This window comes from Salvelinus fontinalis, chromosome 20, assembly GCF_029448725.1.
Source record: "Salvelinus fontinalis isolate EN_2023a chromosome 20, ASM2944872v1, whole genome shotgun sequence".
Lineage (NCBI taxonomy): Eukaryota > Metazoa > Chordata > Actinopteri > Salmoniformes > Salmonidae > Salvelinus > Salvelinus fontinalis.
In genome coordinates, this window is record NC_074684.1 from 28,331,020 (window position 1) to 28,356,465 (window position 25,446).

The following is a 25,446-nucleotide window of genomic DNA, read 5'->3' on the forward strand; positions in this document are numbered from 1 at the left end:
ATCCCCACAGCGGACCGCACCACATCCCCACAGCACCACATCCCCACAGCGGACCGCACCACATCCCCACAGCGGACCGCACCACATCCCCACAGCAGACCGCACCACATCCCCACAGCACCACATCCCCACAGCACCACATCCCCACCGCACCACATCCCCACAGCGGACCGCACCACATCCCCACAGCAGACCGCACCACATCCCCACAGCACCACATCCCCACAGCAGACCGCACCACATCCCCACAGCAGACCGCACCACATCCCCACAGCGGACCGCACCACATCCCCACAGCGGACCGCACCACATCCCCACAGCACCACATCCCCACAGCAGACCGCACCACATCCACACAGCGGACCGCACCACATCCCCACAGCAGACCGCACCACATCCCCACAGCGGACCGCACCACATCCCCACAGCACCACATCCCCACAGCAGACCGCACCACATCCCCACAGCGGACCGCACCACATCCCCACAGCGGACCGCACCACATCCCCACAGCGGACCGCACCACATCCCCACAGCGGACCGCACCACATCCCCACATCCCCACAGCACCACATCCCCACAGCGGACCGCACCACATCCCCACAGCACCACATCCCCACAGCAGACCGCACCACATCCCCACAGCAGACCGCACCACATCCCCACAGCGGACCGCACCACATCCCCACAGCACCACATCCCCACAGCGGACCGCACCACATCCCCACAGCGGACCGCACCACATCCCCACATCCCCACAGCACCACATCCCCACAGCGGACCGCACCACATCCCCACAGCACCACATCCCCACAGCAGACCGCACCACATCCCCACAGTGGACCGCACCACATCCCCACAGCAGACCGCACCACATCCCCACAGCGGACCGCACCACATCCCCACAGCGGACCGCACCACATCCCCACAGCACCACATCCCCACAGCAGACCGCACCACATCCCCACAGCAGACCGCACCACATCCCCACAGCGGACCGCACCACATCCCCACAGCAGACCGCACCACATCCCCACAGCACCACATCCCCACAGCAGACCGCACCACATCCCCACAGCACCACATCCCCACAGCAGACCTCACCACATCCCCACAGCACCACATCCCCACAGCAGACCGCACCACATCCCCACAGCGGACCTCACCACATCCCCACAGCGGACCGCACCACATCCCCACAGCGGACCGCACCACATCCCCACAGCGGACCGCACCACATCCCCACAGCGGACCTCACCACATCCCCACAGCGGACCGCACCACATCCCCACAGCGGACCGCACCACATCCCCGCAGCACCACATCCCCTCAGCACCACATCCCCGCAGCACCACATCCCTGCAGCACCACATCCCTGCAGCACCACATCCCCGCAGCACCACATCCCCGCAGCACCACATCCCCGCAGCACCACATCCCCGCAGCGGACAGCACCACATCCCCACAGCACCACATCCCCGCAGCGGACCGCACCACAACCCCGCAGCGGACCGCACCACATATCCACAGCACCACATCCCCACAGCGGACCGCACCACATCCCCGCAGCGGACCGCACCACATCCCCGCAGCGGACCTCACCACAGCACCACATCCCCGCAGCGGACCTCACCACATCCCCGCAGCGGACCGCACCACATCCCCGCAGCGGACCGCACCACATCCCCGCAGCGGACCGCACCACATCCCCGCAGCGGACCGCACCACATCCCCGCAGCGGACCGCACCACAACCCCGCAGCGGACCGCACCTCATCCCCAGAGCACCACATCCCCACAGCGGACCGCACCACATCCCCACAGCGGACCGCACCACATCCCCACAGCGGACCTCACCACAGCACCACATCCCCGCAGCGGACCGCACCACATCCCCGCAGCGGACCGCACCACAGCACCACATCCCCACAGCAGACCGCACCACATCCCCACAGCAGACCGCACCACATCCCCACAGCAGACCGCACCACATCCCCACAGCACCACGTCCCCACAGCAGACCGCACCACGTCCCCACAGCAGACCGCACCACGTCCCCACAGCACCACATCCCCGCAGCACCACATCCCCGCAGCACCACATCCCCGCAGCGGACCGCACCACATCCCCGCAGCGGACCGCACCACATCCCCGCAGCGGACCGCACCACAACCCCGCAGCGGACCGCACCACATCCCCACAGCACCACATCCCCACAGCGGACATCACCACATCCCCACAGCGGACCGCACCACATCCCCACAGCGGACCTCACCACAGCACCACATCCCCACAGCAGACCGCACCACATCCCCACAGCAGACCGCACCACATCCCCACAGCAGACCGCACCACATCCCCACCGCACCACATCCCCACAGCACCACAGCAGACCGCACCACATCCCCACCGCACCACATCCCCACAGCACCACAGCAGACCGCACCACATCCCCACAGCGGACCGCACCACATGCAGACCGCACCACATCCCCACGCGGGCCGCACCACATCCCCACAGCACCACATCCCCACAGCACCACAGCAGACCGCACCACATCCCCACAGCGGACCGCACCACATCCCCACCGCACCACATCCCCACAGCACCACAGCAGACCGCACCACATCCCCACAGCGGACCGCACCACATCCCCACAGCGGACCGCACCACACCACATCCCCACAGCGGACCGCACCACACCACATCCCCACAGCGGACCGCACCACACCACATCCCCACAGTGGACCGCACCACATCCCCACAGCGGACCGCACCACATCCCCACAGCGGACCGCACCACATCCCCACAGCACCACATCCCCACAGCGGACCGCACCACATCCCCACAGCACCACATCCCCACAGCGGACCTCACCACATCCCCACAGCACCACAGCACCACATCCCCACAGCACCACATCCCCGCAGCGGACCGCACCACATCCCCGCAGCGGACCGCACCACAACCCCGCAGCGGACCGCACCACAACCCCGCAGCGGACCGCATCACATCCCCACAGCACCCCATCCCCACAGCGGACCGCACCACATCCCCACAGCGGACCTCACCACAGCACCACATCCCCACAGCAGACCGCACCACATCCCCACAGCAGACCGCACCACATCCCCACAGCACCACATCATACTTATTGTCCTCTTCAGATCATCAGGGAAACAGGGATACCTAGTCAGTTGTACAACTGAATGTATTCAACTGAAATGTGCCTTCCCCATTTAACCTAACCCCTCTGAATCAGAGAGGTGCGGGGGGCTGCCTTAATCGACATCCACGTCTTCGGCGCCCAGGGAACAGTGGGTTAACAGCCTTGTTCGGGGGCAAAACTACATATTTTTACCTTGTCAGCTCGGGGATTCGATCCAGCAACCTTTCGGTTACTGGCCCGGCGCTCTAACCACTAGGCTACCTGCCGATCATGAAGACGATCACAGCTACATAAATATCTTTGCTGTTTTCCTACACTGAAGGAATTGATTAAGAAGCAAATCAATGCTAGTTTCACAACTCAGACAACTGTTTACAAAATATTACATGAATGGATGTGGAAGATTGGAAATTGAGGCTATACATTTGCTGCTAAATCCACAACAAATTCCAGAAAGCGGACTGTATTATATAGAGCCATTATTGCATGGAACTCCCTTCCATCTCATATTGCTCAAATGAACAGCAAACCTGGTTTAAAAAACACCTCACAGCACAACTCCTCTTCCCTATTTGACCTAGTTAGTTTGTGTGTACGTATTCATATGAAGGCCAAGTGTACATTTTTTAAATGTATGTAGTTCTGTCCTTGATGTTGTTGTCTATTAATGTTCTGTATTATTTCATGTTTTGTGTGGACCCTAGGAAGAGTAGCTGCTGCTTTCACAACAGCTAATGGGAATCCTAATAAAATACGAACTACTTACATAAGTGTACATAGATGTTCATCTAGCTTACTGTAGTGAACTATAGTGATTTTGTCTGTCTGTATATTTTACCTCAGGTACTGTCTGGTGGTAGCCCTGGGCTATCTCAGCTTCTGTCAGATCACACGTGTGTACGTCTTCGACTATGGCATGTACTCTGCTGACTTCACAGGGTAAGACTTCTCTTTTTCTCTCCGTCTGTGGGTTTGGGTCAGGGCTTGGGTGGAGTAATACAGTGCCCTGATGTCCTCATTTAACATTGTGTTGGAAGACTGTGCGAAACCATGCCTGAATTAATGGGACAGCTTTATAAACGACTATAGCTTTTTTTTCATGATAACTCTCTTATTCCCTTTCCCCCTTCTCTCTCTTTCATACTGCTCCCTCTCTCGCTCTCCCTCTTTCTCTCTCCCTCTCTCGCTCTCCCTCTTTCTCTCTCCCTCTCTCGCTCTCCCTCTTTCTCTCTCCCTCTCTCGCTCTCCCTCTTTCTCTCTCCCTCTCTCGCTCTCCCTCTTTCTCTCTCCCTCTCTCGCTCTCCCTCTTTCTCTCTCCCTCTCTCGCTCTCCCTCTTTCTCTCTCCCTCTCTCGCTCTCCCTCTTTCTCTCTCCCTCTCTCGCTCTCCCTCTTTCTCTCTCCCTCTCTCGCTCTCCCTCTTTCTCTCTCCCTCTCTCGCTCTCCCTCTTTCTCTCTCCCTCTCTCGCTCTCCCTCTTTCTCTCTCCCTCTCTCGCTCTCCCTCTTTCTCTCTCCCTCTCTCGCTCTCCCTCTTTCTCTCTCCCTCTCTCGCTCTCCCTCTTTCTCTCTCCCTCTCTCGCTCTCCCTCTTTCTCTCTCCCTCTTTCTCTCTTTCTCTTTCTCTTTCTCTTTCTCTTTCTCTTTCTCTCTTTCTCTTTCTCTTTCTCTCTCTCTCTTTCTCTCTCTCTCTCTTTTTTCTCCATATTTTTCTATTTCCATCTCTCTCCCTCTCTCTCTCTCCTTCCCCCTCCCTCCCTCTCTCTCTCTCTCTCCATCTTTTTCTATTTCCATCTCTCGCTCTCCCTCGCTCTCTTTCTCTCTCTCCCTCTCTCTCTCACTCTCTCCTTCTCTCTCTCGCTCTCTCTCTTTCTCTCTGTCTCTCTCAGGCCTATGATGGTGATAACACAGAAGATCACCAGTTTGGCGTTTGAAATCCATGATGGTAAGAAGCTTATTTTCTTCAAACCAGACATGGAGTGTATATATACTCATCAAAAATATAACCGCAACATGCAAAAATGTATTAGGCCCTAATCAATGGATTTCACATGACTGGGAATACAGCAATGCATCTGTTGGTCACAGAAACCTTAAAAAAAAAAAGTAGGGGCGTGGATCAGAAAACCAGTCAGTATCTGGTGTGACTACCCTTTACCCCATGCAGTGCGACATCTCTTTCGCATAGAGATGATCAGCCTGTTGATTGTGGCCTGAGAAATGTTGTCTGACTCCTCTTCAATGGCTGTGCGAAGTTGCTGTATATTGGTGGGAACTGGAATACGCTGTCGTACAAATCAATCCAGAGCATTCCAAACATGCTTAATGGGTGACATGTCTGGTGAACTGGGACATTTTCAGCTTCCGGGAATTGTGTACAGATCCTTTCGACATTATCATGCTGATTGCGGTGGATGAATGGCATGACAATGGGCCTCAGGATCTCATATAGTTATCTCTGTGCATTCAAATTGCCATTGATAAAATGGAGGCTGCTGAGGGGAGGACGGCTAATAATAATGTCTGTAACGGATCAAATAGAATGGCATCAAACACATGGACACCATGTGTTTGATGTATTTGATACCATTCCACTAATTCCGCTCCAGCTATTACCACGAGTCTGTCCTCCCCAAATATGGTGCCATCAACCTCCTGTGGATAAAGTTAATTGTGTTAGTTGTCCGTCGCTTATGTCTGCCCATACCATAACCCCACCACCACCATGGGGCACTCTGTTCACAACGTTGACATCAGCAAACCGCTCGCTCACACGTTGCCATACACTTGGTCTGTGGTTGTGAGGCCGTTTGGACGTACTGCCAAATGATTAAAAACAACGTTGGAGGCAGCTCATGGTAGAGAAATTAACATGTGTGACAAAACTGCACATTTTAGAGTGGCCTTTTGTCCCCAGCACAAGGTGCACCTGTGTAATGATCATGCTGTTTAATCGGCTTCTTGATTTGCCACACCTTTCAGGTGGATGGATTATCTTGACAAAGGAGAAATGCTCACTAACAGGGATGTAAACAAAATGTGAGAGAAATAAGTTTTTTGTTTGTATGGAACATTTCTGGGATCTTTTATTTCAGCTCTTGAAACATGGGACCAACACTTTACATTTTGCATTTATATTTTTGTTCAGTGTATTTCTGGATTAGTCACATGTCTCTTCCTCTGAAGTCAGATGGATGAAAAGGAAGGAAACTTTAGTAACATGGGGTATTCCTCACATCACAATGCCCACATGGCTGGAATATCTCACATACCATCTCTATTTTTCCATAGAGATGTGGAGGAGTTGGATCATACGGTTGTATTGTTTGTGAGCACACTGTTTCTATTGTACTCTGATAACTGAACGAAGAGAAGGTAAAAGAGAGAAAGAAAGCAGAATAGAAAGTATGTTTGAGAGAATAAGATTCAATAGTTTCTCAAAAAGAATAGCTACACACACACGGTGACTCGCTCTGCTCTGGAACAGTGTTTCCCAACTCCAGTCCTCCAGTAGATCCCAACAGCACATTTTTTCTTTGTAGCCTTGGACAAACACAGCTGATTCAACTCATTGAGGGCTTGATGATTCGTTGACAAGTTGAATCCGGTGTGGGGAAAACTGGAGGACAGGAGTTGGGAACCACTGGTCTCACGTGTCACATGACGCTCCAAGCTGCATTTCTTGATCCTGTTGGATCCCCTGTGGTGCCTCTCTCTCTCCCTCCTGCTTTTTCCCCATCCTCCTCCTACGTTATATTGCATTACACCTATTATCCTTGAACCCTGCGCTACATTCTCCTATCTACAAGTAACTGCCAAAGTAAAGGAAACACCAACATAAAGTGTCTTAATAGGGCGTTGGGCACCACGAGCCAGAACAGCTTCAATGCAACTTGGCATAGATTCTACAAGTGTCTGGAACTCTATCGGAGGGATTCGAAACCATTCTTCCATGAGAAATTCCATAATTTAGTGTTTTGCTGATGGTGGTAGAAAACGCCATCTCTGGCACTGCTCCAGAGTCTTCCATAAGTGTTCAATTGGGTTGAGGGAGATCTGGTGACTGAGACGACCATGGCACAGGGTTTACATTGTTTTCATGCTCATTAAACCATTCAGTGACCACTCCTCCCCTGTGGATGGGGATATTGTTATCTTATTGGGGCAGACGCATGGTAGAAAAAAGAATAGCCAAAAGAATGGCCTGCTCAGCATTTTTATACATGACCCTAAGCATGCTGGGAAGTGAATTGCTTAATTAACTCAGGAACCACACCTACACCTACACCACACCTAAAAGCACCTGCTTTTAATGTACTTTGAATCCCTCATTTACTCAAGTGTTTGCATTATTTTGGCAGTTACCTGTATCTATGTACAGTATGTATGTAAACTCAGCAAAAAAATAAACGTCCTCTCACTGTCAACTGTGTTTATTTTCAGCAAACTTAACATGTGTAAATATTTGTATGAACATAGCAAGATTCAACAACTGAGACATAAACTGAACAAGTTCCACAGACATGTGACTAACAGAAATGGAATAATGTGTTCCTGAACAAAAGGGGGGTCAAAATCAAAAGTAACAGTCAGTATCTGGTGTGGCCACCAGCTGCATTAAGTACTGCAGTGCATCTCCTCCTCATGGACTACACCAGATTTGCCAGTTCTTGCTGCGAGATGTTACCCCACTCTTCCACCAAGGCACTGCAAGTTCCCAGACATTTCTGGGGTGGGAGTGTGTGTGTGTGTGAGAGACAAAGTAGACTCTGCTCCCTGGCTTCCTTCACCTAGGTGAAGGCCTGTGACAGATGCTAGGGACATCTAGCCTGGTCCCAGATCTGTTTGTGCTGTCTTGCCAACTAGCAAGAGTTATGGGACATCCTGATTGGCCAGTGTTTTACTGTGTTCCCAGTATGGGACATTGTGTTTGGCCTGTGTTTGCTACTTCCCTTGGTACCTGTTCGATCTAACAACACAGAAAGGTCTGTTTGAGATCCAAACTAAAGGTGGATGAAATGACCTCATGTTTGGAAATGAACTTGTCCTAGTGTAAGCATTCTGGAATGTGTTCTTTCTGCCCTTTTTTAGCAGTCACTCATGCAGTCTTGTAGTCTGTCCTTGTGTCAAACAAAACCAAACAAGTCTGTGCTCAGGTCCGACATTACCACCCTTACTCCGTTCTCATTGTCTAGGGAGTCTGAGTTATGCCCTACTGTGTTAGTTATTGAGCCTGTTAATGGAGCCAGATTTGGGGCGACGGTGCCGCCCAGTATTGGTGTTGGCACCTCTCCTCTCCTCCAGTCCCCAGCAGGCATTAGGCTGTAATGTGAGCTGATTAGCTGTGCTAATCTTGTTATCAGCATAATGGCCGCCATAAACAACACAGAATTATTCGGCCTGTTTCACTCCGTTCGCCTCGTCCCCGGTGTGCGGCGCAGGACAAGACAAAGCGCTGCGGCGTGGAGGCGGGGTTGGTGAGACAACAGGGACGCGCACTTCCTGGAAGTCAATTTATCCTCCTTTAATTAGCCCATAGATCAGCGGGGACCTGCAGAGAGTGAGAAAGAGAGACCACAGGGATGTAATGGATATCATTACCCACACAGGACAGACACAGGAGAGGACAAGACACTACTGAGTTCTCAGACCACTGCCTCTCTCTGGGACTAAGCCTATGGGCAGGGAATGGTGGCCTCACCCGAGTCAACCATGTACTGTAGACTGTTATGACATGTTGTTTTCATTCCCTTCCATTGCAAAGTCAGTATCTTTGAATTAACTTTGAAACCAAACCCCACTGATCAAAAGCAAGCATTACATATGAGTTCTTCTCTACCTCCCTCCCCCAACAGGAATGTGCCGGAAAGAGGAGCAGCTGACCCCAAATCAGAAAGTCCTGGCTATAAGGTATGTTTTACAGGTATGTTTTAGTTATTTTGAGTAGAAAATGTATGAGCCTGTGAGGACGGTCTAATTGGCTGTCTAGTCTGGGGGATGACAATACCCTCTTCCACAGGGCACAAGTGGTCACTGAATGGTTTGTTAGGGTTGGGACATTATTCCACAGGCCACAATCAACAACCTGATCAACGCTATACGAAGAAGATATGTCGCGCTGCATGAGGAAAATAGTGGCCACACCAGATGCTGACTAGCTCCATAGCCATGGTGTGCACAACATTTGAGAGAAATATGCTTTTTGTGTGTATGGAACATTTCTGGGATCTTTTATTTCAGCTCATGAAACATGGGACCAACACTTTACATGTTGCATTTATATTTTTGTTCAGTGTGTATTGTTGTTTCTCTGGAGAGAGAAATGCTTTGGAGATTCTAACTATGCATGTATCACAGTCTGTACTGTCACTGTAATTACTGTAGTGACTGTTGTGATTGTCTGTGAGAGACCGTTTCTTTGTGTCACAGCCCTTACTGTCAATGTGTTGTGATGGTCTGTGTGTCACAGCCCTTATTGTCAATGTGTTGTGATGGTCTGTGTGTCACAGCCCTTACTGTCACTGTTGACTGTGTTGTGATGGTCAATGTGTCACAGCCCTTACTGTCACTGTTGACTGTGTTGTGATGGTCTTGGTGTCTCCTCCCCTGCATGAGGATGACTGTGTTGTGATGGTCTGTGTGTCTCCTCCCCTGCAGGAGGATGACTGTGTTGTGATGGTCTGCGTCTCCTCCCCTGCAGGAGGATGACTGTGTTGTGATGGTCTGCGTCTCCTCCCCTGCAGGAGGTTGACTGTGTTGTGATGGTCTGTGCGTCTCCTCCCCTGCAGGAGGTTGACTGTGTTGTGATGGTCTGTGTGTCTCCTCCCCTGCAGGAGGTTGACTGTGTTGTGATGGTCTGTGTCTCCTCCCCTGCAGGAGGATGACTGTGTTGTGATGGTCTGTGTCTCCTCCCCTGCAGGAGGATGACTGTGTTGTGATGGTCTGTGTCTCCTCCCCTGCAGGAGGTTGACTGTGTTGTGATGGTCTGTGTCTCCTCCCCTGCAGGAGGTTGACTGTGATGGTCTGTGTCTCCTCCCCTGCAGGAGGATGACTGTGTTGTGATGGTCTGTGTCTCCTCCCCTGCAGGAGGTTGACTGTGTTGTGATGGTCTGTGTCTCCTCCCCTGCAGGAGGATGACTGTGTTGTGATGGTCTGTGTCTCCTCCCCTGCAGGAGGTTGACTGTGTTGTGATGGTCTGTGTCTCCTCCCCTGCAGGAGGTTGACTGTGATGGTCTGTGCGTCTCCTCCCCTGCAGGAGGATGACTGTGTTGTGATGGTCTGTGTCTCCTCCCCTGCAGGAGGTTGACTGTGTTGTGATGGTCTGTGTCTCCTCCCCTGCAGGAGGTTGACTGTGTTGTGATGGTCTGTGTCTCCTCCCCTGCAGGAGGTTGACTGTGTTGTGATGGTCTGTGTCTCCTCCCCTGCAGGAGGTTGACTGTGTTGTGATGGTCTGTGTCTCCTCCCCTGCAGGAGGTTGACTGTGATGGTCTGTGCGTCTCCTCCCCTGCAGGAGGATGACTGTGTTGTGATGGTCTATGCGTCTCCTCCCCTGCAGGAGGTTGACTGTGTTGTGATGGTCTGTGCGTCTCCTCCCCTGCAGGAGGATGACTGTGTTGTGATGGTCTATGCGTCTCCTCCCCTGCAGGAGGTTGACTGTTGTGATGGTCTGTGCGTCTCCTCCCCTGCAGGAGGTTGACTGTGTTGTGAGGGTCTGTGTGTCTCCTCCCCTGCATGAGGATGACTGTGTTGTGATGGTCTGTGTGTCTCCTCCCCTGCAGGAGGATGACTGTGTTGTGATGGTCTGCGTCTCCTCCCCTGCAGGAGGATGACTGTGTTGTGATGGTCTGCGTCTCCTCCCCTGCAGGAGGTTGACTGTGTTGTGATGGTCTGTGCGTCTCCTCCCCTGCAGGAGGTTGACTGTGTTGTGATGGTCTGTGCGTCTCCTCCCCTGCAGGAGGTTGACTGTGTGTGATGGTCTGTGTCTCCTCCCCTGCAGGAGGATGACTGTGTTGTGATGGTCTGTGTCTCCTCCGCTGCAGGAGGTTGACTGTGTTGTGATGGTCTGTGTCTCCTCCCCTGCAGGAGGTTGACTGTGTTGTGATGGTCTGTGTCTCCTCCCCTGCAGGAGGTTGACTGTGATGGTCTGTGCGTCTCCTCCCCTGCAGGAGGTTGACTGTGTTGTGATGGTCTGTGCGTCTCCTCCCCTGCAGGAGGATGACTGTGTTGTGATGGTCTGTGTCTCCTCCCCTGCAGGAGGTTGACTGTGTTGTGATGGTCTGTGCGTCTCCTCCCCTGCAGGAGGTTGACTGTGTTGTGATGGTCTGTGTCTCCTCCCCTGCAGGAGGTTGACTGTGTTGTGATGGTCTAGGTCTCCTCCCCTGCAGGAGGTTGACTGTGTGAGATGGTCTGTGTCTCCTCCCCTGCAGGAGGATGACTGTGTTGTGATGGTCTGTGTCTCCTCCCCTGCAGGAGGATGACTGTGTTGTGATGGTCTGTGTCTCCTCCCCTGCAGGAGGTTGACTGTGTTGTGATGGTCTGTGTCTCCTCCCCTGCAGGAGGTTGACTGTGTTGTGATGGTCTGTGTCTCCTCCCCTGCAGGAGGTTGACTGTGATGGTCTGTGCGTCTCCTCCCCTGCAGGAGGTTGACTGTGTTGTGATGGTCTGTGCGTCTCCTCCCCTGCAGGAGGATGACTGTGTTGTGATGGTCTGTGTCTCCTCCCCTGCAGGAGGTTGACTGTGTTGTGATGGTCTGTGCGTCTCCTCCCCTGCAGGAGGTTGACTGTGTTGTGATGGTCTGTGTCTCCTCCCCTGCAGGAGGTTGACTGTGTTGTGATGGTCTAGGTCTCCTCCCCTGCAGGAGGTTGACTGTGTTGTGATGGTCTGTGTGTCTCCTCCCCTGCAGGAGGATGACTGTGTTGTGATGGTCTGTGTCTCCTCCCCTGCAGGAGGTTGACTGTTGTGATGGTCTGCGTCTCCTCCCCTGCAGGAGGATGACTGTGTTGTGATGGTCTGTGTCTCCTCCCCTGCAGGAGGATGACTGTGTTGTGATGGTCTGTGTCTCCTCCCCTGCAGGAGGTTGACTGTGTTGTGATTGTCTGCGTCTCCTCCCCTGCAGGAGGATGACTGTGTTGTGATGGTCTGTGTCTCCTCCCCTGCAGGAGGTTGACTGTGTTGTGATGGTCTGTGTGTCTCCTCCCCTGCAGGAGGTTGACTGTGTTGTGATGGTCTGTGTGTCTCCTCCCCTGCAGGAGGATGACTGTGGTGTGATGGTCTGTGTGTCTCCTCCCCTGCAGGAGGATGACTGTGTTGTGATGGTCTGTGTGTCTCCTCCCCTGCAGGAGGATGACTGTGTTGTGATGGTCTGCGTCTCCTCCCCTGCAGGAGGATGACTGTGTTGTGATGGTCTGTGTGTCTCCTCCCCTGCAGGAGGATGACTGTGTTGTGATGGTCTATGCGTCTCCTCCCCTGTAGGAGGTTGACTGTGTTGTGATGGTCTGTGCGTCTCCTCCCCTGCAGGAGGATGACTGTGTTGTGATGGTCTGTGCGTCGCCTCCCCTGCAGGAGGATGACTGTGTTGTGATGGTCTGTGTGTCTCCTCCCCTGCAGGAGGATCACTGTGTTGTGATGGTCTGTGTCTCCTCCCCTGCAGGAGGTTGACTGTTTTGTGATGGTCTGTGTCTCCTCCCCTGCAGGAGGTTGACTGTGATGGTCTGTGCGTCTCCTCCCCTGCAGGAGGTTGACTGTGTTGTGATGGTCTGTGTGTCTCCTCCCCTGCAGGAGGATGACTGTGTTGTGATGGTCTGTCTCTCCTCCCCTGCAGGAGGTTGACTGTATTGTGATGGTCTGTGCATCTCCTCCCCTGCAGGAGGTTGACTGTGTTGTGATGGTCTGTGCGTCTCCTCCCCTGCAGGAGGTTGACTGTGTTGTGATGGTCTGTGAGTCTCCTCCCCTGCAGGAGGTTGACTGTGTTGTGATGGTCTGTGTCTCCTCCCCTGCAGGAGGTTGACTGTGTTGTGATGGTCTGCGTCTCCTCCCCTGCAGGAGGATGACTGTGTTGTGATGGTCTGTGTCTCCTCCCCTGCAGGAGGATGACTGTGTTGTGATGGTCTGTGTCTCCTCTCCTGCAGGAGGTTGACTGTGTTGTGATGGTCTATGCGTCTCCTCCCCTGCAGGAGGTTGACTGTGTTGTGATGGTCTGTGTCTCCTCCCCTGCAGGAAGTTGACTGTGTTTTGATGGTCTGTGTGTCTCCTCCCCTGCAGGAGGATGACTGTGTTGTGATGGTCTGTGTCTCCTCCCCTGCAGGAGGATGACTGTGTTGTGATGGTCTGTGCGTCTCCTCCCCTGCAGGAGGATGACTGTGTTGTGATGGTCTGTGTGTCTCCTCCCCTGCAGGAGTTTGACTGTGTTGTGATGGTCTGTGTCTCCTCCCCTGCAGGAGGATGACTGTGTTGTGATGGTCTGTGCGTCTCCTCCCCTGCAGGAGGATGACTGTGTTGTGATGGTCTGTGTGTCTCCTCCCCTGCAGGAGGTTGACTGTGTTGTGATGGTCTGTGTCTCCTCCCCTGCAGGAGGATGACTGTGTTGTGATGGTCTGTGCGTCTCCTCCCCTGCAGGAGGATGACTGTGTTGTGATGGTCTATGCGTCTCCTCCCCTGCAGGAGGATGACTGTGTTGTGATGGTCTGTGCGTCTCCTCCCCTGCAGGAGGTTGACTGTGTTGTGATGGTCTGTGTGTCTCCTCCCCTGCAGGAGGATAACTTTGTCGTGATGGTCTGTGTCTCCTCCCCTGCAGGAGGATGACTGTGTTGTGATGGTCTGTGTCTCCTCCCCTGCAGGAGGATGACTGTGTTGTGATGGTCTGTGTGTCTCCTCCCCTGCAGGAGGATGACTGTGTTGTGATGGTCTGTGTGTCTCCTCCCCTGCAGGAGGATGACTGTGTTGTGATGGTCTGTGTCTCCTCCACTGCAGGAGGATGACTGTGTTGTGATGGTCTGTGTGTCTCCTCCCCTGCAGGAGGATGACTGTGTTGTGATGGTCTGTGTCTCCTCCACTGCAGGAGGTTGACTGTGTTGTGATGGTCTGTGTCTCCTCCCCTGCAGGAGGTTGACTGTGTTGTGATGGTCTGTGTCTCCTCCCCTGCAGGAGGTTGACTGTGTTTTGATGGTCTGTGTGTCTCCTCCCCTGCAGGAGGATGACTGTGTTGTGATGGTCTGTGTCTCCTCCCCTGCAGGAGGATGACTGTGTTGTGATGGTCTGTGCGTCTCCTCCCCTGCAGGAGGATGACTGTGTTGTGATGGTCTGTGCGTCTCCTCCCCTGCAGGAGTTTGACTGTGTTGTGATGGTCTGTGTGTCTCCTCCCCTGCAGGAGGATGACTGTGTTGTGATGGTCTGTGTCTCCTCCCCTGCAGGAGGATGACTGTGTTGTGATGGTCTGTGCGTCTCCTCCCCTGCAGGAGGTTGACTGTGTTGTGATGGTCTGTGTCTCCTCCCCTGCAGGAGGATGACTGTGTTGTGATGGTCTGTGCGTCTCCTCCCCTGCAGGAGGATGACTGTGTTGTGATGGTCTATGCGTCTCCTCCCCTGCAGGAGGATGACTGTGTTGTGATGGTCTGTGCGTCTCCTCCCCTGCAGGAGGTTGACTGTGTTGTGATGGTCTGTGTGTCTCCTCCCCTGCAGGAGGATGACTGTTTCGTGATGGTCTGTGTCTCCTCCCCTGCAGGAGGATGACTGTGTTGTGATGGTCTGTGTCTCCTCCCCTGCAGGAGGATGACTGTGTTGTGATGGTCTGTGTGTCTCCTCCCCTGCAGGAGGATGACTGTGTTGTGATGGTCTGTGTGTCTCCTCCCCTGCAGGAGGATGACTGTGTTGTGATGGTCTGTGCGTCGCCTCCCCTGCAGGAGGATGACTGTGTTGTGATGGTCTGTGTGTCTCCTCCCCTGCAGGAGGTTGACTGTTTTGTGATGGTCTGTGCGTCTCCTCCCCTGCAGGAGGATGACTGTGTTGTGATGGTCTGTGTCTCCTCCCCTGCAGGAGGATGACTGTGTTGTGATGGTCTTTTTTTTCTCCTCCCCTGCAGGAGGATGACTCTGTTGTGATGGTCTGTGTCTCCTCCCCTGCAGGAGGATGACTCTGTTGTGATGGTCTGTGTCTCCTCCCCTGCAGGAGGTTGACTGTTTTGTGATGGTCTGTGCGTCTCCTCCCCTGCAGGAGGTTGACTGTGTTGTGATGGTCTGTGCGTCTCCTCCCCTGCAGGAGGATGACTGTGTTGTGATGGTCTGTGTCTCCTCCCCTGCAGGAGGTTGACTGTGTTGTGATTGTCTGTGCATCTCCTCCCCTGCAGGAGGTTGACTGTGTTGTGATGGTCTGTGCGTCTCCTCCCCTGCAGGAGTTTGACTGTGTTGTGATGGTCTGTGAGTCTCCTCCCCTGCAGGAGGTTGACTGTGTTGTGATGGTCTGTGTCTCCTCCCCTGCAGGAGGTTGACTGTGTTGTGATGGTCTGCGTCTCCTCCCCTGCAGGAGGTTGACTGTGTTGTGATGGTCTGTGCGTCTCCTCCCCTGCAGGAGGATGACTGTGTTGTGATGGTCTGTGTCTCCTCCCCTGCAGGAGGTTGACTGTTGTGATGGTCTGCGTCTCCTCCCCTGCAGGAGGATGACTGTGTTGTGATGGTCTGTGTCTCCTCCCCTGCAGGAGGATGACTGTGTTGTGATGGTCTGTGTCTCCTCCCCTGCAGGAGGTTGACTGTGTTGTGATGGTCTGTGTCTCCTCCCCTGCAGGAGGTTGACTGTGTTGTGATGGTCTGTGTCTCCTCCCCTGCAGGAGGTTGACTGTGTTGTGATGGTCTGTGTCTCCTCCCCTGCAGGAGGATGACTGTGTTGTGATGGTCTGTGTCTCCTCCCCTGCAGGAGGATGACTGTGTTGTGATGGTCTGTGCGTCTCCTCCCCTGCAGGAGGATGACTGTGTTGTGATGTTCTGTGTGTCTCCTCCCCTGCAGGAGGATGACTGTGTTGTGATGGTCTATGCGTCTCCTCCCCTGTAGGAGGTTGACTGTGTTGTGATGGTCTGTGTGTCTCCTCCCCTGCAAGAGGATGACTGTGTTGTGATGGTCTGTGCGTCTCCTCCCCTGCAGGAGGATGACTGTGTTGTGATGGTCTGTGCGTCTCCTCCCCTGCAGGAGGTTGACTGTGTTGTGATGGTCTGCGTCTCCTCCCCTGCAGGAGGTTGACTGTGTTGTGATGGTCTGTGCGTCTCCTCCCCTGCAGGAGGATGACTGTGTTGTGATGGTCTGTGTCTCCTCCCCTGCAGGAGGATGACTGTGTTGTGATGGTCTGTGTCTCCTCCCCTGCAGGAGGATGACTGTGTTGTGATGGTCTGTGCGTCTCCTCCCCTGCAGGAGGATGACTGTGTTGTGATGGTCTGTGTCTCCTCCCCTGCAGGAGGATGACTGTGTTGTGATGGTCTGTGTCTCCTCCCCTGCAGGAGGATGACTGTGTTGTGATGGTCTGTGCGTCTCCTCCCCTGCAGGAGGATGACTGTGTTGTGATGGTCTGTGTGTCTCCTCCCCTGCAAGAGGATGACTGTGTTGTGATGGTCTGTGCGTCTCCTCCCCTGCAGGAGGATGACTGTGTTGTGATGGTCTGTGCGTCTCCTCCCCTGCAGGAGGTTGACTGTGTTGTGATGGTCTGCGTCTCCTCCCCTGCAGGAGGTTGACTGTGTTGTGATGGTCTGTGCGTCTCCTCCCCTGCAGGAGGATGACTGTGTTGTGATGGTCTGTGTCTCCTCCCCTGCAGGAGGATGACTGTGTTGTGATGGTCTGTGTCTCCTCCCCTGCAGGAGGATGACTGTGTTGTGATGGTCTGTGCGTCTCCTCCCCTGCAGGAGGATGACTGTGTTGTGATGGTCTGTGTCTCCTCCCCTGCAGGAGGATGACTGTGTTGTGATGGTCTGTGTCTCCTCCCCTGCAGGAGGATGACTGTGTTGTGATGGTCTGTGCGTCTCCTCCCCTGCAGGAGGATGACTGTGTTGTGATGTTCTGTGTGTCTCCTCCCCTGCAGGAGGATAACTGTGTTGTGATGGTCTATGCGTCTCCTCCCCTGTAGGAGGTTGACTGTGTTGTGATGGTCTGTGTGTCTCCTCCCCTGCAGGAGGATGACTGTGTTGTGATGGTCTGTGCGTCTCCTCCCCTGCAGGAGGATGACTGTGTTGTGATGGTCTGTGCGTCTCCTCCCCTGCAGGAGGTTGACTGTGTTGTGATGGTCTGCGTTTCCTCCCCTGCAGGAGGTTGACTGTGTTGTGATGGTCTGTGCGTCTCCTTCCCTGCAGGAGGATGACTGTGTTGTGATGGTCTGTGTCTCCTCCCCTGCAGGAGGATGACTGTGTTGTGATGGTCTGTGCGTCTCCTCCCCTGCAGGAGGATGACTGTGTTGTGATGGTCTGTGTCTCTCCTCCCCTGCAGGAGGATGACTGTGTTGTGATGGTCTGTGTCTCTCCTCCCCTGCAGAAGGTTGACTGTGTTGTGATGGTCTGTGTCTCCTCCCCTGCAGGAGGATGCCCAGTCTGCTGGAGTACTTCAGCTACAACTGTAACTTCCTGGGCATCCTGGCCGGCCCCACCTCCTCCTACAACGATTACATTGCCTTCATCGAGGGCACGCTCTGCCGTCGCAGTAAAGACCACCAGACCAACGGGAAGACCAACGGCAGACACAAACAGACTGACCCCTCCCCAAACGTAAGCACTGGTCTCAAATGCCACTATGATTTTTGGAAAGTTACCAAATCGGCAGCATTTTCATGCCACGTTACTCTCAATGCTTGTCTGGAACTTTCTAAGACAGGAAAGCATCTCTGTGTAGTAAATGCACAGTATTCCCTAGTCACTTCATTGTTCACTGAATGAACAGCAACATGGCTGTCTTTTGACCTTCTCCTGAAGCTCTCAATTATGGAAAGCAGATGTGAGTCTTCGCTGAGTGTGCTTCCTAAATGGCACCCTGTTCCCTTTATAGTGCACTACTTTTGACCATGGGCCCTGGTCAAAGGTAGTGAACTATATAGGGAATAGGGTTCTATTTGGGACAGAGTGTTTTTATTGGCTGATGTCCCCCCCTTCCTCTTCTTCAGGTTGAAGTCGTCCGTAAACTGGCCACCTGTTTCTTCTCCCTCATGGTTTTCCTCTCGGTCTGTAAAGTGTTCCCTGTGGAACGGAACATCGACGACGACTTCATCGCCACCACGCCCTTCTACGCCCAGGTGGTCTACCTCTACCTGTCCATGCTGACCACCCGGCCCAAGTACTACTTCGTCTGGACGCTGGGTGGGTCTTCTCTCTTTTCCGTTGGCTGATTCTCAACCCTTGTTTTTTTAATGTTTTTTTGAAGGGTGCACTCGTCATTAACAATGGTTGAAACTCCCTTCCGCCAAAGCTTAAACCAATCCAACGCTTTCAAATCCATTACAGGGGATAAAGGGAGAAGGGAGGAGAATCTTTATGTAGCCTTTGTCAGTTTTCAATAGTAAATCTCTTTAGGCCTGTATTCATTGATTGACCCAGAAACCAATTCTTAACTGCAATATGCTCTGTTATTCCATGTTGACAAGTAACCCCTCACAGACTGAGAACAGATGAGCTTTGTAAGGGGGTGAGATCAGTCCGACTGTGTTTGTGTGTGATTGTTTGCAGCAAGGTGTGCGTCATAGAGAGTATGGTGATAACAAGCAAGTAGAGGTGGGACTCAATTAAACCTTCTCTACACACACACACACACACACACACACACACACACACACACACACACACACACACACACACACACACACACACACACACACACACACACACACAGAGAGAGCACGGCCTGTATAGCTCCTGTATTGTCCTTCACTGTGATAATACACTGTTATTAGAATGATAATGTTATTAATGATATTATCATCACTAAGAAATGGGGTACTTTGTGGATGTACAGTACAGTGATGGGACCTGAAAAAGACCGGGACTCATTCAAAGGGGCGTCAGAGCTGTGCACGATAATACTGAGAATACGCCATATAAAGGCAATTTCCCTGACATTTGCGGAGAGCACTTTCATGATAAACCGTGCAGATAAATTACCTTTTAAACGTAAATTACCTTTAAAAGTCAAGTGCAATGCGCTTGTTGACAATTGGCCTTTGACTGAATGCCTGCCTGGAGATGGTGTTTCTGAAAGCATGTGTCTGAATTCTTAACAGCTGATGCCATCAACAATGCAGCAGGATTTGGATTCAATGGATACAACAGTGACGGCTCACCGCGGTGGGATCTCATCTCCAATCTGAGGATAATGGATATTGAGGTGAAATGTCGAAACATTAGTAGTCTTCACTCATGCATGTTTTTCACAACTCTTTCTATTACAATCTACAGTTCATGTATGTATACTGATGTTGTCCTGCTCTCCTTGGTTCCAGTTTGCCACCAGCTTCAAGATGTTCCTTGACAATTGGAATATACAGACGGCACATTGGCTCAAAAGGTACAGAAACCAGGTTTAGTCTGTAATTGGTAAAGACAAAGAGACTTGGTCATCATTTCTTTCTGGAATTATCAACATTAGCTTTCTGACACCATTGTACATACTATTTAAATACATAGTAATTGCAGTATAGGTTTCATGCTCTAAATCATTTGTGGTTACGCCTAAAGCAAGTGCTCTGAGGTCTTATCTGTCTGTAAAAGTCTGCCACCTAGTGGAGTCAGTTAGCACTAACAGTCTGATTTATCTTTATACTGAGTATACCAAACATTTACATTTACATTTAAGTCATTTAGCAGACGCTCTTATCCAGAGCGACTTACAAATTGGTGCATTCACCTAATGACATCCAGTGGAACAGCCACTTTACAATAGTGCATCTAAATCTTTTAAGGGGGGGGGGGGGGCAGAAGGATTGCTTTATCCTATCCTAGGTATTCCTTGAAGAGGTGGGGTTTCAGGTGTCTCCGGAAGGTGGTGATTGACTCCGCTGTCCTGGCGTCGTGAGGGAGTTTGTTCCACCATTGGGGTGCCAGAGCAGCGAACAGTTTTGACTGGGCTGAGCGGGAACTGTACTTCCTCAGTGGTAGGGAGGCGAGCAGGCCAGAGGTGGATGAACGCAGTGCCCTTGTTTGGGTGTAGGGCCTGATCAGAGCCTGAAGGTACTGAGGTGCCGTTCCCCTCACAGCTCCGTAGGCAAGCACCATGGTCTTGTAGCGGATGCGAGCTTCAACTGGAAGCCAGTGGAGAGAGCGGAGGAGCGGGGTGACGTGAGAGAACTTGGGAAGGTTGAACACCAGACGGGCTGCGGCGTTCTGGATGAGTTGTAGGGGTTTGATGGCACAGGCAGGGAGCCCAGCCAACAGCGAGTTGCAGTAATCCAGACGGGAGATGACAAGTGCCTGGAGTAGGACCTGCGCCGCTTCCTGTGTGAGGCAGGGTCGTACTCTGCGGATGTTGTAGAGCATGAACCTACAGGAACGGGCCACCGCCTTGATGTTAGTTGAGAACGACAGGGTGTTGTCCAGGATCACGCCAAGGTTCTTAGCGCTCTGGGAGGAGGACACAATGGAGTTGTCAACCGTGATGGCGAGATCATGGAACGGGCAGTCCTTCCCCGGGAGGAAGAGCAGCTCCGTCTTGCCGAGGTTCAGCTTGAGGTGGTGATCCGTCATCCACACTGATATGTCTGCCAGACATGCAGAGATGCGATTCGCCACCTGGTCATCAGAAGGGGGAAAGGAGAAGATTAATTGTGTGTCGTCTGCATAGCAATGATAGGAGAGACCATGTGAGGTTATGACAGAGCCAAGTGACTTGGTGTATAGCGAGAATAGGAGAGGGCCTAGAACAGAGCCCTGGGGGACACCAGTGGTGAGAGCGCGTGGTGAGGAGACAGATTCTCGCCACGCCACCTGGTAGGAGCGACCTGTCAGGTAGGACGCAATCCAAGCGTGGGCCGCGCCGGAGATGCCCAACTCGGAGAGGGTGGAGAGGAGGATCTGATGGTTCACAGTATCGAAGGCAGCCGATAGTTCTAGAAGGATGAGAGCAGAGGAGAGAGAGTTAGCTTTAGCAGTGCGGAGCGCCTCCGTGATACAGAGAAGAGCAGTCTCAGTTGAGTGACTAGTCTTGAAACCTGACTGATTTGGATCAAGAAGGTCATTCTGAGAGAGATAGCAGGAGAGCTGGCCAAGGACGGCACGTTCAAGAGTTTTGGAGAGAAAAGAAAGAAGGGATACTGGTCTGTAGTTGTTGACATCGGAGGGATCGAGTGTAGGTTTTTTCAGAAGGGGTGCAACTCTCGCTCTCTTGAAGACGGAAGGGACGTAGCCAGCGGTCAGGGATGAGTTGATGAGCGAGGTGAGGTAAGGGAGAAGGTCTCCGGAAATGGTCTGGAGAAGAGAGGAGGGGATAGGGTCAAGCGGGCAGGTTGTTGGGCGGCCGGCCGTCACAAGACGCGAGATTTCATCTGGAGAGAGAGGGGAGAAAGAGGTCAAAGCACAGGGTAGGGCAGTGTGAGCAGAACCAGCGGTGTCGTTTGACTTAGCAAACGAGGATCGGATGTCGTCGACCTTCTTTTCAAAATGGTTGACGAAGTCGTCTGCAGAGAGGGAGGAGGGGGGGGGGAGGGGGAGGAGGATTCAGGAGGGAGGAGAAGGTGGCAAAGAGCTTCCTAGGGTTAGAGGCAGATGCTTGGAATTTAGAGTGGTAGAAAGTGGCTTTAGCAGCAGAGACAGAAGAGGAAAATGTAGAGAGGAGGGAGTGAAAGGATGCCAGGTCCGCAGGGAGGCGAGTTTTCCTCCATTTCCGCTCGGCTGCCCGGAGCCCTGTTCTGTGAGCTCGCAATGAGTCGTCGAGCCACGGAGCGGGAGGGGAGGACCGAGCCGGCCTGGAGGATAGGGGACATAGAGAGTCAAAGGATGCAGAAAGGGAGGAGAGGAGGGTTGAGGAAGCAGAATCAGGAGATAGGTTGGAGAAGGTTTGGGCAGAGGGAAGAGATGATAGGATGGAAGAGGAGAGAGTAGCGGGGGAGAGAGAGCGAAGGTTGGGACGGCGCGATACCATCCGAGTAGGGGCAGTGTGGGAAGTGTTGGATGAGAGCGAGAGGGAAAAGGATACAAGGTAGTGGTCGGAGACTTGGAGGGGAGTTGCAATGAGGTTAGTGGAAGAACAGCATCTAGTAAAGATGAGGTCAAGCGTATTGCCTGCCTTGTGAGTAGGGGGGGAAGGTGAGAGGGTGAGGTCAAAAGAGGAGAGGAGTGGAAAGAAGGAGGCAGAGAGGAATGAGTCAAAGGTAGACATGGGGAGGTTAAAGTCACCCAGAACTGTGAGAGGTGAGCCGTCCTCAGGAAAGGAGCTTATCAAGGCATCAAGCTCATTGATGAACTCTCCAAGGGAACCTGGAGGGCGATAAATGATAAGGATGTTAAGCTTGAAAGGGCTGGTAACTGTGACAGCATGGAATTCAAAGGAGGCGATAGACAGATAGGTAAGGGGAGAAAGAGAGAATGACCACTTGGGAGAGATGAGGATCCCGGTGCCACCACCCCGCTGACCAGAAGCTCTCGGGGTGTGCGAGAACACGTGGGCAGACGAAGAGAGAGCAGTAGGAGTAGCAGTGTTATCTGTGGTGAGCCATGTTTCCGTCAGTGCCAAGAAGTCGAGGGACTGGAGGGACGCATAGGCTGAGATGAGCTCTGCCTTGTTGGCCGCGGATCGGCAGTTCCAGAGGCTACCGGAGACCTGGAACTCCACGTGGGTCGTGCGGGCTGGGACCACCAGGTTAGGGTGGGCGCAGCCACGCGGTGTGAAGCGTTTGTATGGTCTGTGCAGAGAGGAGAGAACAGGGATAGACAGACACATAGTTGACAGGCTACAGAAGAGGCTACGCTAAAGCAAAGGAGATTAGAATGACAAGTGGGCTACACGTCTCAAATGTTCAGAAAGTTAAGCTTACGTTGCAAAAAATAAATAAAATAAAAGATCTTATTGACTAAAATGATATAGTACTGCTGGCTGGTGAAGTAGCCTGGCTAGCAGTAGCTGCGTTGTTGAAAGTGAAGCTGGCTAGGTGACCTCGACAATTTCTCTAAATTTCTCTAAACTACACAATTATCATGGATACAAGGACAGCAAAGACAACTAGCTAACACTACGCTAATCAAGTCGTTCCGTTGTAATGTAAGTTTCTACAGTGCTGCTATTCGGTAGAAGTTGGCTAGCTAGCAGTGTTAGCTAGCAGTGTTGGCTAGGTAGGAGGACGGCAGCGCGGCAGGCGAAAATAGCTGGCTAGCTAACCGATAATTACTCAAAGCTACACAATTATCTTAGATACAAAGCTAGCAAAGAAAACTATGAGTCAAACATTAGGAACACCTTCCTAATATTAAGCTGAACGCCCTATTGCCCTCAGAACAGCCTCCATTCATCGGGGTATGGACTCTACAAAGTGTTGACAGCATTCCACAGGGATGGTGGTCCATGTTGACTCCAATGCTTCCCACAGTTGTGTCAAGTTGGCTGGATGTCCTTTGGGTAGTGGATCATTCTTGATACCCACGGGAAACCGTTGAGCGTGAAAAACCCAGCAGCGTTGCAGTTCTTGACACAAACTGGTGCGCCTGGTACCTACTACCATACCCCGTTCAAAGGCACTTAAATATTGTTTTCTTGCCCATTCACCCTCTGAATGGCAGGCATACACAATCCATGTCTCAATTGTCTGAAGGCTTAAAAATCCTTCTTTAACCTGTCTCCTACTCGTCATTTACACTGATTGAAGTGGATTTAACAAGTTACAGGGATTTTAGCTTCCACCTGGATTCACCTAATCAGTCTGTCATGGAATGAGCAGGTGTTCTTAATGTTTTGTGCACTCTAGTCTGTACACAAGGAAATTGGAGTGGATTTATCAGTGAGAGATTATTATGAGGTCTTGCTGTGCTGTTGTGTTTGACTGGCTGGTTGTGTGTGTGTGTGCAGGGTGTGTTACGAGCGCTGTCCCTACAACCCCACAGCGGCTACCTTCATTCTGTCAGCCATGTGGCACGGAGCCTACCCTGGATACTACCTCACCTTCCTCACTGGCATCGTGGTCACACTGGCTGCACGTGCCGTGAGTACTGTATCTCTGAGAAAGAGAGAGAGACTCACTGTCCTCTGAAGGTCTGGCCTGAATAAAGTATATTTATTAGAGTCTGAAGCTGAGTCCCAAATGGCACCCTATTCCCTATATAGTGCACTACTTTTGACCAGAGCCCTATGGGTACCTTATGGGTTCTGGTCAACAGTAGTGCACTATATAGGGTTAAATTTGTGATGCAACCTGAGTCCAGCTGGACTGCACAGATAACAGGCCAGCCAGACAGACGGAGAGGAGACCGGGCAGGACTCCGGCTAAGGGAGCGTCACCTGAGACACTTTGAGACTCACTGAGGCAGACGACCGCTGGTGGATGAGCTGCTGGGAGAGAAAGTTCAATTGGAAATGCATTACTTGACTCTTAAATTGCGTCCCAAATGGCACGCTATTCCCTAGTGCACTACTTTTGACCAGGGCCCATGCACTATATAGGGAATATGGTGTCATTTGGGACACAGTCTTAGATATGGTAACTGTAAACGAGGGAGGGAGAGAGTTAAGGGCAGTGCAACATATTTTAGATTTACAAGGGCCGTTTGTTGTAAACTTAGATTTTCATTGTTTCACTTCTTATTTTACTCTGAATTCATTGCTTTGGTTATTATTTTTTCTCTCCAGATGAGACACAACGTAAGGCCGTACTTCCTGGGCTCGCCTTCACTCAAGCTACTGTATGATGTGATCACGTGGGCGGGCACCCAGATTGCCATTTGTTACACTGTGGTGCCTTTTGTGCTGCTGTCTGCCGGGCCATCTATGAAGTTCTACAGGTGAGTGGCCAGAAACTATGTCTACGTCCAAATGGCATCCCATTTCCTTTATGGTGCAAGACTTTTGACCATGGCCCATATGTCTCTGGTCAAAAGTAGTGCATTATACAGGGAATAGCATGCCATTTGGGACATATACAGAGAACAGTACTTTACCTCACCTCACTCAAGTAAAAAAAAAAGTATTCATAGTTTGTTACCTTGGATGGAAGTGCAAGAAGAATTGTGTTTTTGTCTGAACTTCTGATCAACAGGAGAATTTGTTGCTGAAATGTAGAGGGCCGTTAGTCCCTCAAACAGACATTCATATTTAGAATATGAATAGAGCTAGCAAGCTATAGAGATATTTCATT

At 52.2% G+C, this 25,446-nt stretch overlaps 1 protein-coding gene across 1 annotated transcript in view; it reads left to right on the forward strand.

The window, feature by feature from the left end:
- The window catches only part of LOC129817640 (lysophospholipid acyltransferase 2-like), a 104,834-nt gene that overhangs the window by 75,970 nt on the left and 3,418 nt on the right, over positions 1-25,446 (forward strand). Inside the window, exons 4-12 of the mRNA XM_055873089.1 lie at positions 4,013-4,108; positions 5,054-5,109; positions 9,020-9,074; positions 17,707-17,893; positions 18,286-18,478; positions 19,396-19,499; positions 19,615-19,679; positions 24,165-24,297; positions 24,942-25,093. Coding sequence (XP_055729064.1) covers positions 4,013-4,108; positions 5,054-5,109; positions 9,020-9,074; positions 17,707-17,893; positions 18,286-18,478; positions 19,396-19,499; positions 19,615-19,679; positions 24,165-24,297; positions 24,942-25,093 — 1,041 coding nt within the window. The remainder of the gene's footprint in view (positions 1-4,012; positions 4,109-5,053; positions 5,110-9,019; positions 9,075-17,706; positions 17,894-18,285; positions 18,479-19,395; positions 19,500-19,614; positions 19,680-24,164; positions 24,298-24,941; positions 25,094-25,446) is intronic.